The sequence below is a fragment of the Rhamphochromis longiceps genome, linkage group LG9 (assembly GCF_057381845.1).
Source record: "Rhamphochromis longiceps isolate RC_006_pf linkage group LG9, R_longiceps_female_GT1.1, whole genome shotgun sequence".
Lineage (NCBI taxonomy): Eukaryota > Metazoa > Chordata > Actinopteri > Cichliformes > Cichlidae > Rhamphochromis > Rhamphochromis longiceps.
In genome coordinates, this window is record NC_140565.1 from 24,584,377 (window position 1) to 24,596,619 (window position 12,243).

Consider the following 12,243-nt stretch of genomic DNA (forward strand, 5'->3'; position numbering starts at 1 on the left):
CTCTTTACAAAGTACCAGACTCGTGGATGACTCTTGGAAGACCTGATGGATTTCTTCCAGGTGGGAAAAGGAACATGCTGACCTCAGCACTTATCAGTGCCTTTTTCAGTTCCTGCACAAGGGACCCACCAGTTTTCTTTTGTTCAGTCCTCTAAGTGTACCTGATGTCAGACAGAGGACCATGTTGTTTCTTAACCTACCTGCTCGAAAAGGCAACTGCAGTCATTATTGTTTTCCTTTTCTGATCATTATTGTTATCCTAAAGGTATGATTACAGACGTGCCCTTAGGTGGATGAGCTGGTTCCCATAGTTTTCTCCCAGAATCCCAGGGTTTGGTAACTTTATCCCTGTGTAGCCAGCTCTGCCTCCTCCACTGTGGTGGGGTCTAGGTTTACTGAGAAAGTAATTTTCATGCACGCCCAAAGCTCAAACTCAGGCGGACTCTTTTATTACCACTGCCGCACGGATGGGATTATCTCAAACTATGCATGTAATTAACATTTGGTGCAGTGAAGTACTATCTTTGCTAAATCCATGTCCAAACAAAAGTTCAAGTCTGCCTCTTAAATTAAAATTTATATCATTGATTGTACTTCAGAGAAACCTCTATGAAATTGCTCACTGTGAACGAGGTCAGTGATATGATTGCGTTCAGGCACCAAGGAGGCTTATCATTTCTTTGATAGATGCTGTCAGAAAGCCAGCTTTGGCAGAACATGAACCCACAGAGGGCCCTCCTGCTGCTTTAATATTGTTTAAGGACTCTTTGGGTACCTGATATATACAAAAGTAACCAGTTTGCTTAATTTGGCTAAAGTTTCGGTTGATCTTTTTAGCCTGACAATATGGTTACATTTTACTGTAAAATGTAACCCCCCCCCCCCCCCCCCCCCCATTTATTGAGTTCTGTAAGTTAAAGTTTAATTGGGAGAATTTTTTTTTTTTTTTTTTTTTTTCCCCAGGTGCTTAAGATGGCATCTTCAATTTCTTGCTTTCATCAACAGCCAAGGACATTCAGGGTGCACTCAGAAGAAGTCAGAACCACACCATTTCACAACTTTTGATTTAATAATGAAAAAGAAAATCTAATGAGAGATACAATTAATTTTGTACGTATTGTACCGAAAGCCCCTTCAATAACATTTTACACAATCTCTACCTATGATTACATGTGTACCATACGTGACGGAGACTCTGGAATGACGGAGGTTGGCTGAGGCACGTGCTGCCGCTTATCAAAGGCTCCTCTTCATAGTAGCATTAATGTTATCTGGCTCTTATCTTATCGAGCTGAATTGGTCAACGACCTTGAATGGTAGTTGGGAAGCTCTGCAGGGCTTCAAGGCAAGAATCAAATAAAAAGGAAAAGAAAGATGTAATGTAGTTCTCTGAAGTTGTTGCCTTTTTATGGCTCAAATATAATGTATTACATTTTTCTTCATCATAAAAGTGACCAGTTTAAGTCTGAAGAAACAAAAGGGCCTCCCCACCCCACCCACCCCCCGGGGTTAATTGACTAGGACAGTTCACTGTCTGACCTTGAAAAAAAGTGTAACGCTGACAATTTTCGTTTAAATCTCAAAGATAGCTTCGTCCTTATTCTTTCTAGATTTGTATTTGGTGGCTTTTGCACTCTTGTTCACCTTGAAGTTTTAAATCTGTCATCATGTGATCTAACTCCCTGATCTGCATCTGACTCCAGGTTATGCTGCCCAAAAGCTGTCTGAGTCCCAGTGAGAAAGAGAAGGGCTAAAGCCACACCAGTCTAAACCAGCTTTCCAGCGCCTCTTCAGCAACGACTCTACTGCAGAGCCATGAGCAACCCCGATGCTCCCAGCCAGGTTACGGACGCCGTGGCTTCGGTTATTCACGGAGTAAGTACGCACGCCCACATGCACAAAAGCTTCAGCCTGCCCTATCAGGTCAGGCTACACCATCACTGGCTGCATGATAAAGGATATGAGATAGTGGCTCTGATTTAAAACCACATTAAACTAAACACATTGGCAGGACTTAGTCTTTCCTTAGTTTGGTCTTTTCCTATCAGTTCTCCTTGTGCTGGATTTATGCTGCATCAGCTTCCTCTGCCCTCTCTGGTATTGGAGTGTGTATTTTGGACAGTGATGTTCCCTCCCGTGCAGATCTAGTAACATCCAGTTCTCTGCCAACATACAGCAGCTCTGACTACAACATAAAAATGTTCAGGAACGCTCAGAGAGCAGCTCCTGTTGAACTCGCCCTCTTATTACAGCACTGGAAAATATCAGCAGGCACACAGTTAAATCTGTTTCCTTCCTCTTTTCTTGAAGTTGACGTTGTTGAAAACAGTGAAAACAATATTGGCACATAATGAGAGTTGATTGCGAGGCTGCTGGTGGAGCACGAGTTGATAAACATGGCTGGCAAAGGCCTGAGGGCAGCTGGTCAGTGGCCAAAGAAAGCAGAATTCCTCCACAGAGGTTCTCAACAAGGTCCTCTCGTGATTATCTTGCTGCAGCAGAAAATAATCACAATCCAGCCGTGAATACTCTCATATTGCTAGAGCTGATCCGTTTATGACTATGGTTTGTAAATTCCAGGCATACATTCAATTTCATACCAGGAAATATCAGGATTGCGGTTTTATTAACTGATTTACTCACCTTTCCCAGGAGCTCTCTTTCCCAGAATGACAAGCCATATTTTTGATAACTTTACTGTGAATTATATGTGCAGCTAGGTAGAAATGGGAAAACATTTATTTCTGAATAACCAGTCATGAAGGCCACTACTGACTGAGAGTACACGTTCGTCTTCTGCCGTTGTTTTCAGTTTTTCACGGCAGATCCAATCGAGGAAATCCCACCTTGAGCCTAGCTTTGGACTTCATTTCAAATGTTGCAACTACTCGGGAACTAGACAAAGGTTGAATCACCAGGCATACACACTTCGAAGTCGAATCTCACTAGTTAACGCAGAGAATTAGAAGCATTTAGATGAAATTCGATCCACTAAACGCAATTACTGATCTATCTATTGAGATGTCTAATGATAAATACAGATATAGAGAGATAGATATAGATATATATTCCAAGGTGTTCCCAAGCCAGCTAAGAGATGCAATGTCTACTGTATGTCCTTGGTTTGCCTAGGGGCCTCCTCCCTGCAGGACGTGCTTGTTTCCCCTCACCTAGGAGGTGTCCAGTCACCACAGCTGGCTCCATTCGATGTGGAGGAGTAGCAGCTCTACTCTGAGCTCCTCCTGAATGACTGAGTCTCTAAGGGCCCAGACAGCCCTTAGAGGAAGATCATTTCCGCTGCTTGTTTCTGCAGCCTCATTCTTTTAATCATTCCCCTCAGCTCGAGGCAATAGGTGAGGGTAGGAACGTACATCAAAACACAAAAGTAAAGCTGTCGATTTATCGGTAAAAATCTGCAGTTTCACTTTTACACTCGGCTCTCTCCACCCCAACAGACTGATTCAGCATCCACATCAGTGCAGATGCTGCACTAATCTGTTAGTCTCCTGCTTGCACATTAACAAGACACTGAGAAACTTGGAGCACCAACTCATTGAACTGCACCCATTTCCAGGTGTGGCCTTGAGATTGGAGGTAATAGTTCTACAACTGTAATGGGCGGATTTTTTATTTATTTAATTATATCCAACTCTTCCTTGAGTTATGCTACTAAGGCTTAAATTTAGGGATGTTGCTGCTTCGATTGACAGGCATGCCGACTTGGGCAACCTTTGCCAGTCAGTGAACTGGACCTCTCAACCATGTTTGTGCTGCTGCTTCATTTAAGCATTTAAATGAAGTCATCTGACTAATATTACACCCCGCTGTGGATAGATGGATGCATAGCTTTGCGTATGACTGTTTATCTTACATCCTGCACAGCTCACATCTAATCAGCACTTCAGGATCAGATTATTCCCTTGATCAAAATCATAACTAAATAATAATAATGATAATAACTAAATAAACTTTCTGTTCCTGACAAAGCGAAAAAGGTAAAATGCTGTTTATTTAGAAGCAGTAAATTCCTAATACAGTGCTTTTAGATGCACAGATATTCAGTTTGTGTATAATACCAAAGGCATTAGTTGCTATGAAGAACATGGTGCAAAGGGCAGAGCTCCTGTGTTCATTTACAGCACTCTGCATGTCTTTATTGTGTTTGTACTTAGTAGGTTTATGGCAGTCAACTGAGCCTGTGATCCATAATTTCTTTTGGCTGTGATGAGATTTGCCAGTTGGTAGCACAAAGATAAAAAAAATTCTGGGTAAATGATTAACGCCTGAGCTGTGTGTGTGTGTGTGTGTGGGTGGTCAAGGAGTGGTCAGTTACTCCACTCTGGATTTTATGTGCTGACATTTTGAAACTAATGTCAGTGGTTGTCGTCTTCCTGCCGTGAAGATCTGCCCTGGTCACGTGACTGAGGCAAACTGAAATGGAAACGCGTTGCCTTCTAGGAAAGGAGCCAGCACTACCTTGATACAGAAAAACCAAAACTGTCTCTGAGGTTCACATCGCAAAAACGCCTGTAATGTCATTTGATGGACTTCCTGTATAAGGTGAGTTTGTCGCCTTTGTGCTTAGGCTGTTTGTGTGACATTTTGGCTTGATGTTATCTTTCCCCGAACAGAGATTGTTCCAAATGTTGTCTGACTTTGCTTCTTAAGGTAAACCTAACCTCAGCACGACCCCTGCAGCTGTTTAATGTTCAGTCTTGTTCTTGAGGGGTTTTTTTTTCTATGCCCAGTAGCTCATTTCCTTTTCTCCTTAAGCTGCAGAAATAGAAGTTAATAATTACTTCCTTATGTCATCTTAATGCGCGAGTAGTTGCACATAGTCACTCCTCTGATGGTCAGCAGTGAGATTATGGGTTTTCTTCACAGGGGCTTACAGAGATTTTTTTTTTTTTTTTTCTTCAGTGGTTGTAACCAAACCACAACGAGTTAACTGTTAAATTGCAAAGCAAACAAGGAAATGAACTTCCTACAAAAAATAACGGGGCAAGTGTTGTGGCAGTATTCTCTGTTACTTCTCTCCAGAGGTGGGACCAAGTCATTGTTTTGCAAGTCTCAAGTAAGTCTCAAGTCTTTATCCTCAAGTCTCAAGTCAAGTCTCAAGTAATGTCAGGCAAGTCAGAGTCGAGTCTCAAGTCACTGGTGTAAAAGTCCGAGTCAAGTCACAAGTCTGAAATTTTGAATTTCAAGTCCTTTCGAGTCTTTAAAAAAAAAAAACGAAAAAATAATGTTGCAGTTATATGCTAAATGTAAATATTAGACCATGTAATTTTAAAATCTGTGTTTTTCTCAACACATGACAAAATAGTGAACTTAGAAAATATACACAAATTGTGAAATTGCACCTCTTTAAAATGCAGCTCAATTAAACCTAGCTCCAAGAATAATTTTCACCGACAGTTCTGAGATAAGCCGCATGTTATTCTTGGATGCGGTTGTAGGACCGGCTTTAAAATCGCATGACAAAAATATCATACACATTAAAAAAAACTGTATCACCAACGTAGCCTGGACAACATTTGCTAGTTAGATGAAGTCAGCTATCTCATCTTAGCATATTTATATGCATATTTATAATCATACGGTTCTTGGAGTGAGTGCACACACTCATGAAGTTTAGTAACTTCCGGTCACTGCAACAAGCCCAGGTACAGTTTACTGACAGATGGGTGCAGGACCTTGAAACGCACCGTGTAGAACGAAAGACCATCGTACGTATCATAAGTTTACCAGTCTCACAAATCGTCGTCATAAATATACATTCCTTAACCGTTTATTAATAGGACCTTTGAGCTCAACGGTAATTAATTAGTAGTGGAAATAATTTCTGGTAGCATCACAGAAATGTAGCAGTGACAACAATATTGTATGCTGTAATCGTACTGGGCAATTAGTGATACAAAAAACCTGTTTTATCCTGTGAATAAAAGCATATGTTTTTGTCAATGTACCATAATAACAGAAGCGAAACGCAATATTGTGTCAGGACAATTCACTATTTATGCACAATAAATAAAGGAGCATAGCGCGACCATTTCTGTTCAGCGCCAGACTTGCTTGTAACCTATATCACCAATTATGTTATGAAAATGACGTATTAACTACTAAAAAACACTGACCTTCGTGTAAATGCTTGGAGCAGACTAACCTGTGAGCTGGAGTGTTCTGGGACGTTATATTTGATCTTTGAATGGCTGCAATCCAGGCCATCCGTCGCATCTTTGTTACTTCGGAAACATGGCTTGAACAATTTCTCTTCAACGACGTAATCCGATAACAACCGATCTCTTTACCCGTCGGCTTCCCGTGGCTGTCATGCGACCGGCTATTGCAGTTAATAATACAACGGCTTCTTGACATTTTTGTGTTTCTTTTTATCGCTGTGTGACTGATTTTAATTGAAAGCCTGCGTGCGCTAGTGTAACCGGTTTCTGCTTCATCCCGCTGCAACAGTTCGGCCCAAACAGACTCCTCGACTCTGCGTTGTGTTGTGTTTTTAAAAAGACAAGGAGTCTCTGATCGATCGTTGCCACTTTATTTCCTGAATGGAAACAACGGTGTTGTATCAGTGCAAATGGCTCGCCACACACCACTCCGCACAGCACACTCTCGTATGGCTACGGCAGACTGGCCGCGATTACTGCAGCCATATTACAATTTTTAGTATACAATAAAATAACAGCAACAACAAGTGATGTACCTGAATGGAAACAACGGTGTTGTATCAGTGCAAATGGCTCGCCACACACCACTCCGCACAGCACACTACGGCAGAGCATCCATTAGCATTCCGCTTTAGCATACAGTTTCACACATTAATAAACAAATGAAAAGTACATAAAACTGGTGTTGGACATGTGTCCACTAAGCACTTATTACACTCGGTGCTCATCAGCTAATCAAACATGTTTTATGTGTCTGTACTACTTGGCTATATCGTGTGCGGAACAATACAACTCACCTCTCGTATGGCTACGGCAGACTGGCAGCGATTACTGCAGCCAGCCTCACCTAACCAGCCACACCGAGAGGGGGGGCGCTGTTTCCCCATTGCACTGATATTTGTGGCAAGTGGAATAATACCATATAAACACTGTTACATTCCCCCCTGCTGAATTCCACTTGCACACTCAAATAAACAAACACCACAAAAAAAAAAAAAACTCAAAAAAACCAGGTACACCACAGTCACCATAACACAAACAGAGGACAAAAACCCAATAATCCTCAAAAAAAAGAACAAGATAAAAAAAAATCCAATAGCTAATCCATAGCTATCAACATGTGATAAATCTGTTCAGTAATACCAGGTCGTACAGTCACAAAGAAAATTCAGTCAGAGGACTATCCCCAAAGGAAGTAGAAGAAGAAGTTGGCCAGACCCCTTCCAAAAAAAAGAACAAAATATGCCAGTTACATATTTCATCACATCACAACTGTACGCCACTCTGACACAGAAAAATCAACGACAAATGATCAGTTTCAGTTCTAAAGATGAAAGTCCCACTTCCACAACAATAGAATCAACTCACAGTTATCAACAATATTTACACTTTAACAGGTCTCTGATGCATCATTTCAATCAACCTGGAAACAGGCTTAAGTAACCGTCCCACTCTCGATCTAGCACGGGTCCCCACCACCCTGCTAACATCAATCGGGTCTGCGTTGGGCAGAACAACTGTGGTTAAGACATGACCCTCAGTAGCAGCTTCATTGTCCTGGTCACCGTCAGTAATGGCTGCCAACTCCAAAACAGAGGAGGCTGCAACTGGGGCCACAGACATAAGCAGGTCAGAATGTTGAACACCAGAGGTGGCATCCACCTGCTCCTCAGTGTCAACAGGGGGAACACTGGTACAGGCAAGCTCTTGATCCACCATGCTGCCTTCTGGTTGAGTAACCCCTGTCATCAGCGAGCCACTGGACACTGCAGACGGTAAGTCAGACACCCAAGCTCTCGTCCTGTATTCAGCCGTGCCCACTGATGAGTTGCAGACAGCTTCTCCGTCGCATCCAATCATCAGCGAGCCAGACTCAGAAAGCTCATCTCCATCATCCTGAACTGAAGCACCACTGAGAGGGAGGAAGTTCACTGGCATTATCAGGTTGCGATGCACAACTTTCACTTGCCCTGTGGAATCATCCATCAGCTTAAAGGTGTGACTCTCTTCATTTTTGTCAAAAACTGTATAGACAACACTCTCCCAGCGATCAGCAAGTTTTCTTTTGCCACGTCCCTTTTTGTTGGCCAAAAGGACGCGATCACCAATCTCTACTGGGGCTCCCCGCACTTTCCGGTTGTAGAGGTCCGTGTGACGCTTCAAATTTTTGCGTGCCACCTCCTGCGCCAAATCCATGGCTTCTTTGAGGTCCCTCCTCAATGTCTGGACATATCGATCATAGTTCATGATGTCTTGGTGCTCAATAACAGAGCCAAAGATCACATCGATCGGCAGTCTTGGCACTCTGCCAAACATCAGCAGAAATGGCGCATAGCCAGTTGTCTCATGGACTGTGCAGTTATAGGCGAATGTGAGAGCTTTCAGTGCCTCAGGCCACCTTTGCTTGGCTCTTGGGGGTAATGCACGAATCATGTTGCCCAAGGTACGGTTCATCCTCTCGCAGGAGCCGTTTCCCATCGGATGGTATGGGGTCGTGTGAGACTTCTGGACACCTGCCACATTCAATAGCTCGGCAATGAGCACACTCTCAAAATTAGCTCCTTGATCCGAGTGAAGGCGTTTCGGAAAGCCGTAGATGCAGAAGTAGTTATGCCAGAGTTGGTGTGCCACCGCCTTGGCAGACTGATTGGGGCATAGGAAGGCCTGAGCCATCTTAGTAAAGTGGTCTGTGACCACAAGCACATCCACGGATTTGTTCGCTGAATCCTCCGCAGACCAAAAATCTATGCAGACCAGTTCAAGGGGCTCTGATGTTCTGATATTCTCCAAAGGTGCTCTCGCCTCTGGCTCAGGCGACTTGCTAACAACACACCTTCTGCAGCACCGTACATACTCTGACACATGCTTGGCCATACCAGGCCAGTAGAATCTATGCCTGGCCAGATAAAGTGTTCTTTGTTGTCCCTGGTGACCGGCTTCATCATGGACGCCTTTCAGTACAGCGAGCCGCAAGGTTGGCGGAACAACATACAGATGAGTCTTTGTCTTTGAGACGGGATTCTTGGAGACTCGATACAGCACACCATCCCTCACAGTTAACTTGTCCCAAGCCCTTAGAAATCTCTTCGTATCAACCGGTTCACTTGCCCGCTCCCTCCTCGAGGGTCTCCGTCCCCTTTCCACATAGGAGATCACTCTGCACAGCACATCATCACGCCGCTGGTGTCCCACTAGGTCATCATGCGAGAAGGGTTCAGAGTCAGACTGGTTTGGCGTAAGTACATTCTGAGAGCATTGGGGCAGAAGGAGAGCATGTGGCCACACCCTGAACTCATGTTCACTATGGGCCTGGAAGACAGCTCCCACCTCAGAAGATGTCAGCATTCCTGTCTGTGCAACAGCCGTGCACTGCGAAACAACAGGCTGGTCATTGCTTGAGGCCTTATCAGCTGAGTGAACAGTCCATCTGAAGGCCTCCTGAACCCCACCAGTGGCAACTGCCTCTGCCTCTGCCAGAAGTTCATTATATGGAACCCTTATCAACCGGTGGGAGGCCCTGGGGTGCACGAAGGGCTCCCTGCTCAGCGCGTCAGCCACCACATTTTTAGGACCAGGAATGTACTTTATGTCAAACTGAAAAGGCGCTAGCTTTGCGATCCACCTCTGTTCACATGCATCCAGTCTTGGCTTAGAAAGTATGTAGGTGAGAGGGTTATTATCCGTCCATACGGTAAACTGATGACCCCTCAACCAGTGATGGAACTTGTCGCACACCGCCCACTTCAATGCAAAGAACTCCAGCCTATGCGCTGGGTACTTGGACTGTGCATGATTGAGTGTCTTACTGGCAAAGGCGATCGGTCTTGATGTAGAAGCTCCAGAAGGAACTTGCGACAACACGGCACCAAGGCCACTGCTGGAGGCATCAACAGAGAGCAAAAAGGGCTCCTCAAAATTAGGATGGGCCAGGAGCACTCGATCCAACAAGGCCTGCTTCAGCTCATTGAAAGCTGCCCTGCATTCATCCGTCCAGTCCTCCTCACACAGCTTTTTACGCACCAGCCGGTGCTTTCGCCGTGAACCACGAGGGCCTTTATCCCCAGATGTCAGCCGAAACAGAGGTTTTGCGATGGATGAGCAGTTCTCAATAAATTGTTGGTAGAACATTACCATCCCCAAAAATGAGCGGACCTTCTGTTGGGATGGGACACTCAAACCCGCTTCCATAAGGTCTGCCTCTGCAAGGGATGTAATGGATGCTATTTTGTCAGGGTCTGACTGTATCCCATCAGCATTTACAATGTGCCCCAGGAATTTCACAGACTGTCTCAGGAAATGGCACTTCTTTGGAGCCAACTTAAGGTTGTGAACCTGGAGTCTCTGGAACACCATATGCAAACGCTCCAGTGCCAATTCTTCTGTCGGGGCAAAAACCAGAACATCGTCAAGATAACACAGCACACTGAGGAAGTTCTGATCCCCAAAAATGCCTAGCATCATCCTCATGAAGGTGGCCGGACTATTGCACAGTCCTTGTGGCATACGATTATATTCGTACAACCCAAATGGAGACGTAAATGCCGTGTACTTACGATCCTCTTCATGCACCTCCACATTATAATAACCCGAAGTCAGGTCCATTGTGGAGAACAATCCGTTCCCTCCCAAAGCAGCCAGTGCGTCAGCCGGATGTGGGAGTGGGTGAGCATCTTTGACAGTTCTAGCATTAAGCCAGCGAAAGTCGTTACAGATTCTCAACTCACCGGACTTCTTCCAAACTAACACCAGGGGTGATGCAAACTCACTGCAAGACTTCCGAATTATTTCCCGTTCCTCCATGTCATTCAGAGCCTGTCTTAGTTTTTCATAATGAGTCGGTGGCACACGTCGGCATGGCAACCGGAATGGCTTGTCGTCCACAACTCGAATTCGATGTAGGCAGCCATTAGCCTTGCCACAATCCAGCTTGTCTCTCGAGAAGATAGACTCAAACTGGGCTATAAGGCCAACCAGTTTTTCTTTGCCAGCCGGCGAAACTGCACATGAATCAATGTCGATATCAGACAGCCCCAGATTTTGCAGCACTGCATGTAAGGGGCTACAACCACTTGTCACCTCCTGTGAGGGTGAATCATCTGGCAGAGTGGAAACATCAGTGACTAGACTCTGCTCATCATGGCACCAAGCTGAGCCAGTAGACTGTTGCATGTTCTGTTGCAAGTAGGAGCCAGTGGGGCTGAAGTTCTCCACTGCTGCACAGGGGGACACGTCAGCCAACTTCATGTTCCGTTTCAGTGTTATCGGCTTGTCAAAGGGGTTCAGCACTTTCACAGGGAGCCACCCATCACTGTTTAGATGCGCTACAGTTCTCCCAACCATAACTGACCTCGGTCCAGACCTTGACCCGGTGGGCTCTACAACGACAGCACTGCCCACTGCCCCGTTATCCATTAGCTCCAGCCTGCCCCAAACAAGGTGTTCTGTCAAGGGCTCTAATGTTACAGCTCTCTTTAGCTTGACAGTTCCGATCTTATCACCAACATGCCCTGGGGCCACCACTCCTGACATTGAACTCAGCAGATTTTTATTAATCTGTTCCCCCACACTCAGGGTCTTGCTGCATTCCTCTCCTAAATGTCCCTCTTCCCTCAGGCGATTACTCAGATACCTCATTAGGTTGCTGCCCAAAATGAGGTCCTCACTCTGCCCTGCAATCACCAACATTGGCACAACAACTTTACAGCCATATATCTCCACCGTAATGTCACACACACCTGATGGAACAGTCCTCGAACCACCACAGCCAATCAGGACGACATCCGTGGGTTGCAAGGTGGGGGTCTGCAGCACTGCATGATGTAATAGTTGGGGCATCATATTGGTGCTGAGGGTGCAGGCCATAGAGCCACTGTCAAGCATGGCTTTAACAGACACTTTGCCACCCAGGGTCACATTTTCATAGAACAGCTCATCATGCTGTTTTAGTCTGTGTGTGTTCTGAAGAACGGGTCTCCGGCCAAGCTGGCGCTCCTCACAAACAGTGTGTAATACAGATTCTAAATCATCAAAATCATCCTCTTTGGGGGCGATTTCAGGCCTAACA

At 44.9% G+C, this 12,243-nt stretch overlaps 1 protein-coding gene across 7 annotated transcripts in view; it reads left to right on the forward strand.

Annotated features, from left to right (window-relative positions):
• slc4a2b (solute carrier family 4 member 2b) overlaps positions 1 to 12,243 on the forward strand; it is a 60,725-nt gene that overhangs the window by 18,998 nt on the left and 29,484 nt on the right. For all 7 annotated transcript variants that reach the window (XM_085418988.1, XM_085418991.1, XM_085418987.1 and 4 more), the window contains one exon: positions 1,704 to 1,875. In XM_085418988.1, coding sequence (XP_085275114.1) covers positions 1,816 to 1,875 — 60 coding nt within the window. In that variant the 5' untranslated portion in view covers positions 1,704 to 1,815. The remainder of the gene's footprint in view (positions 1 to 1,703; positions 1,876 to 12,243) is intronic.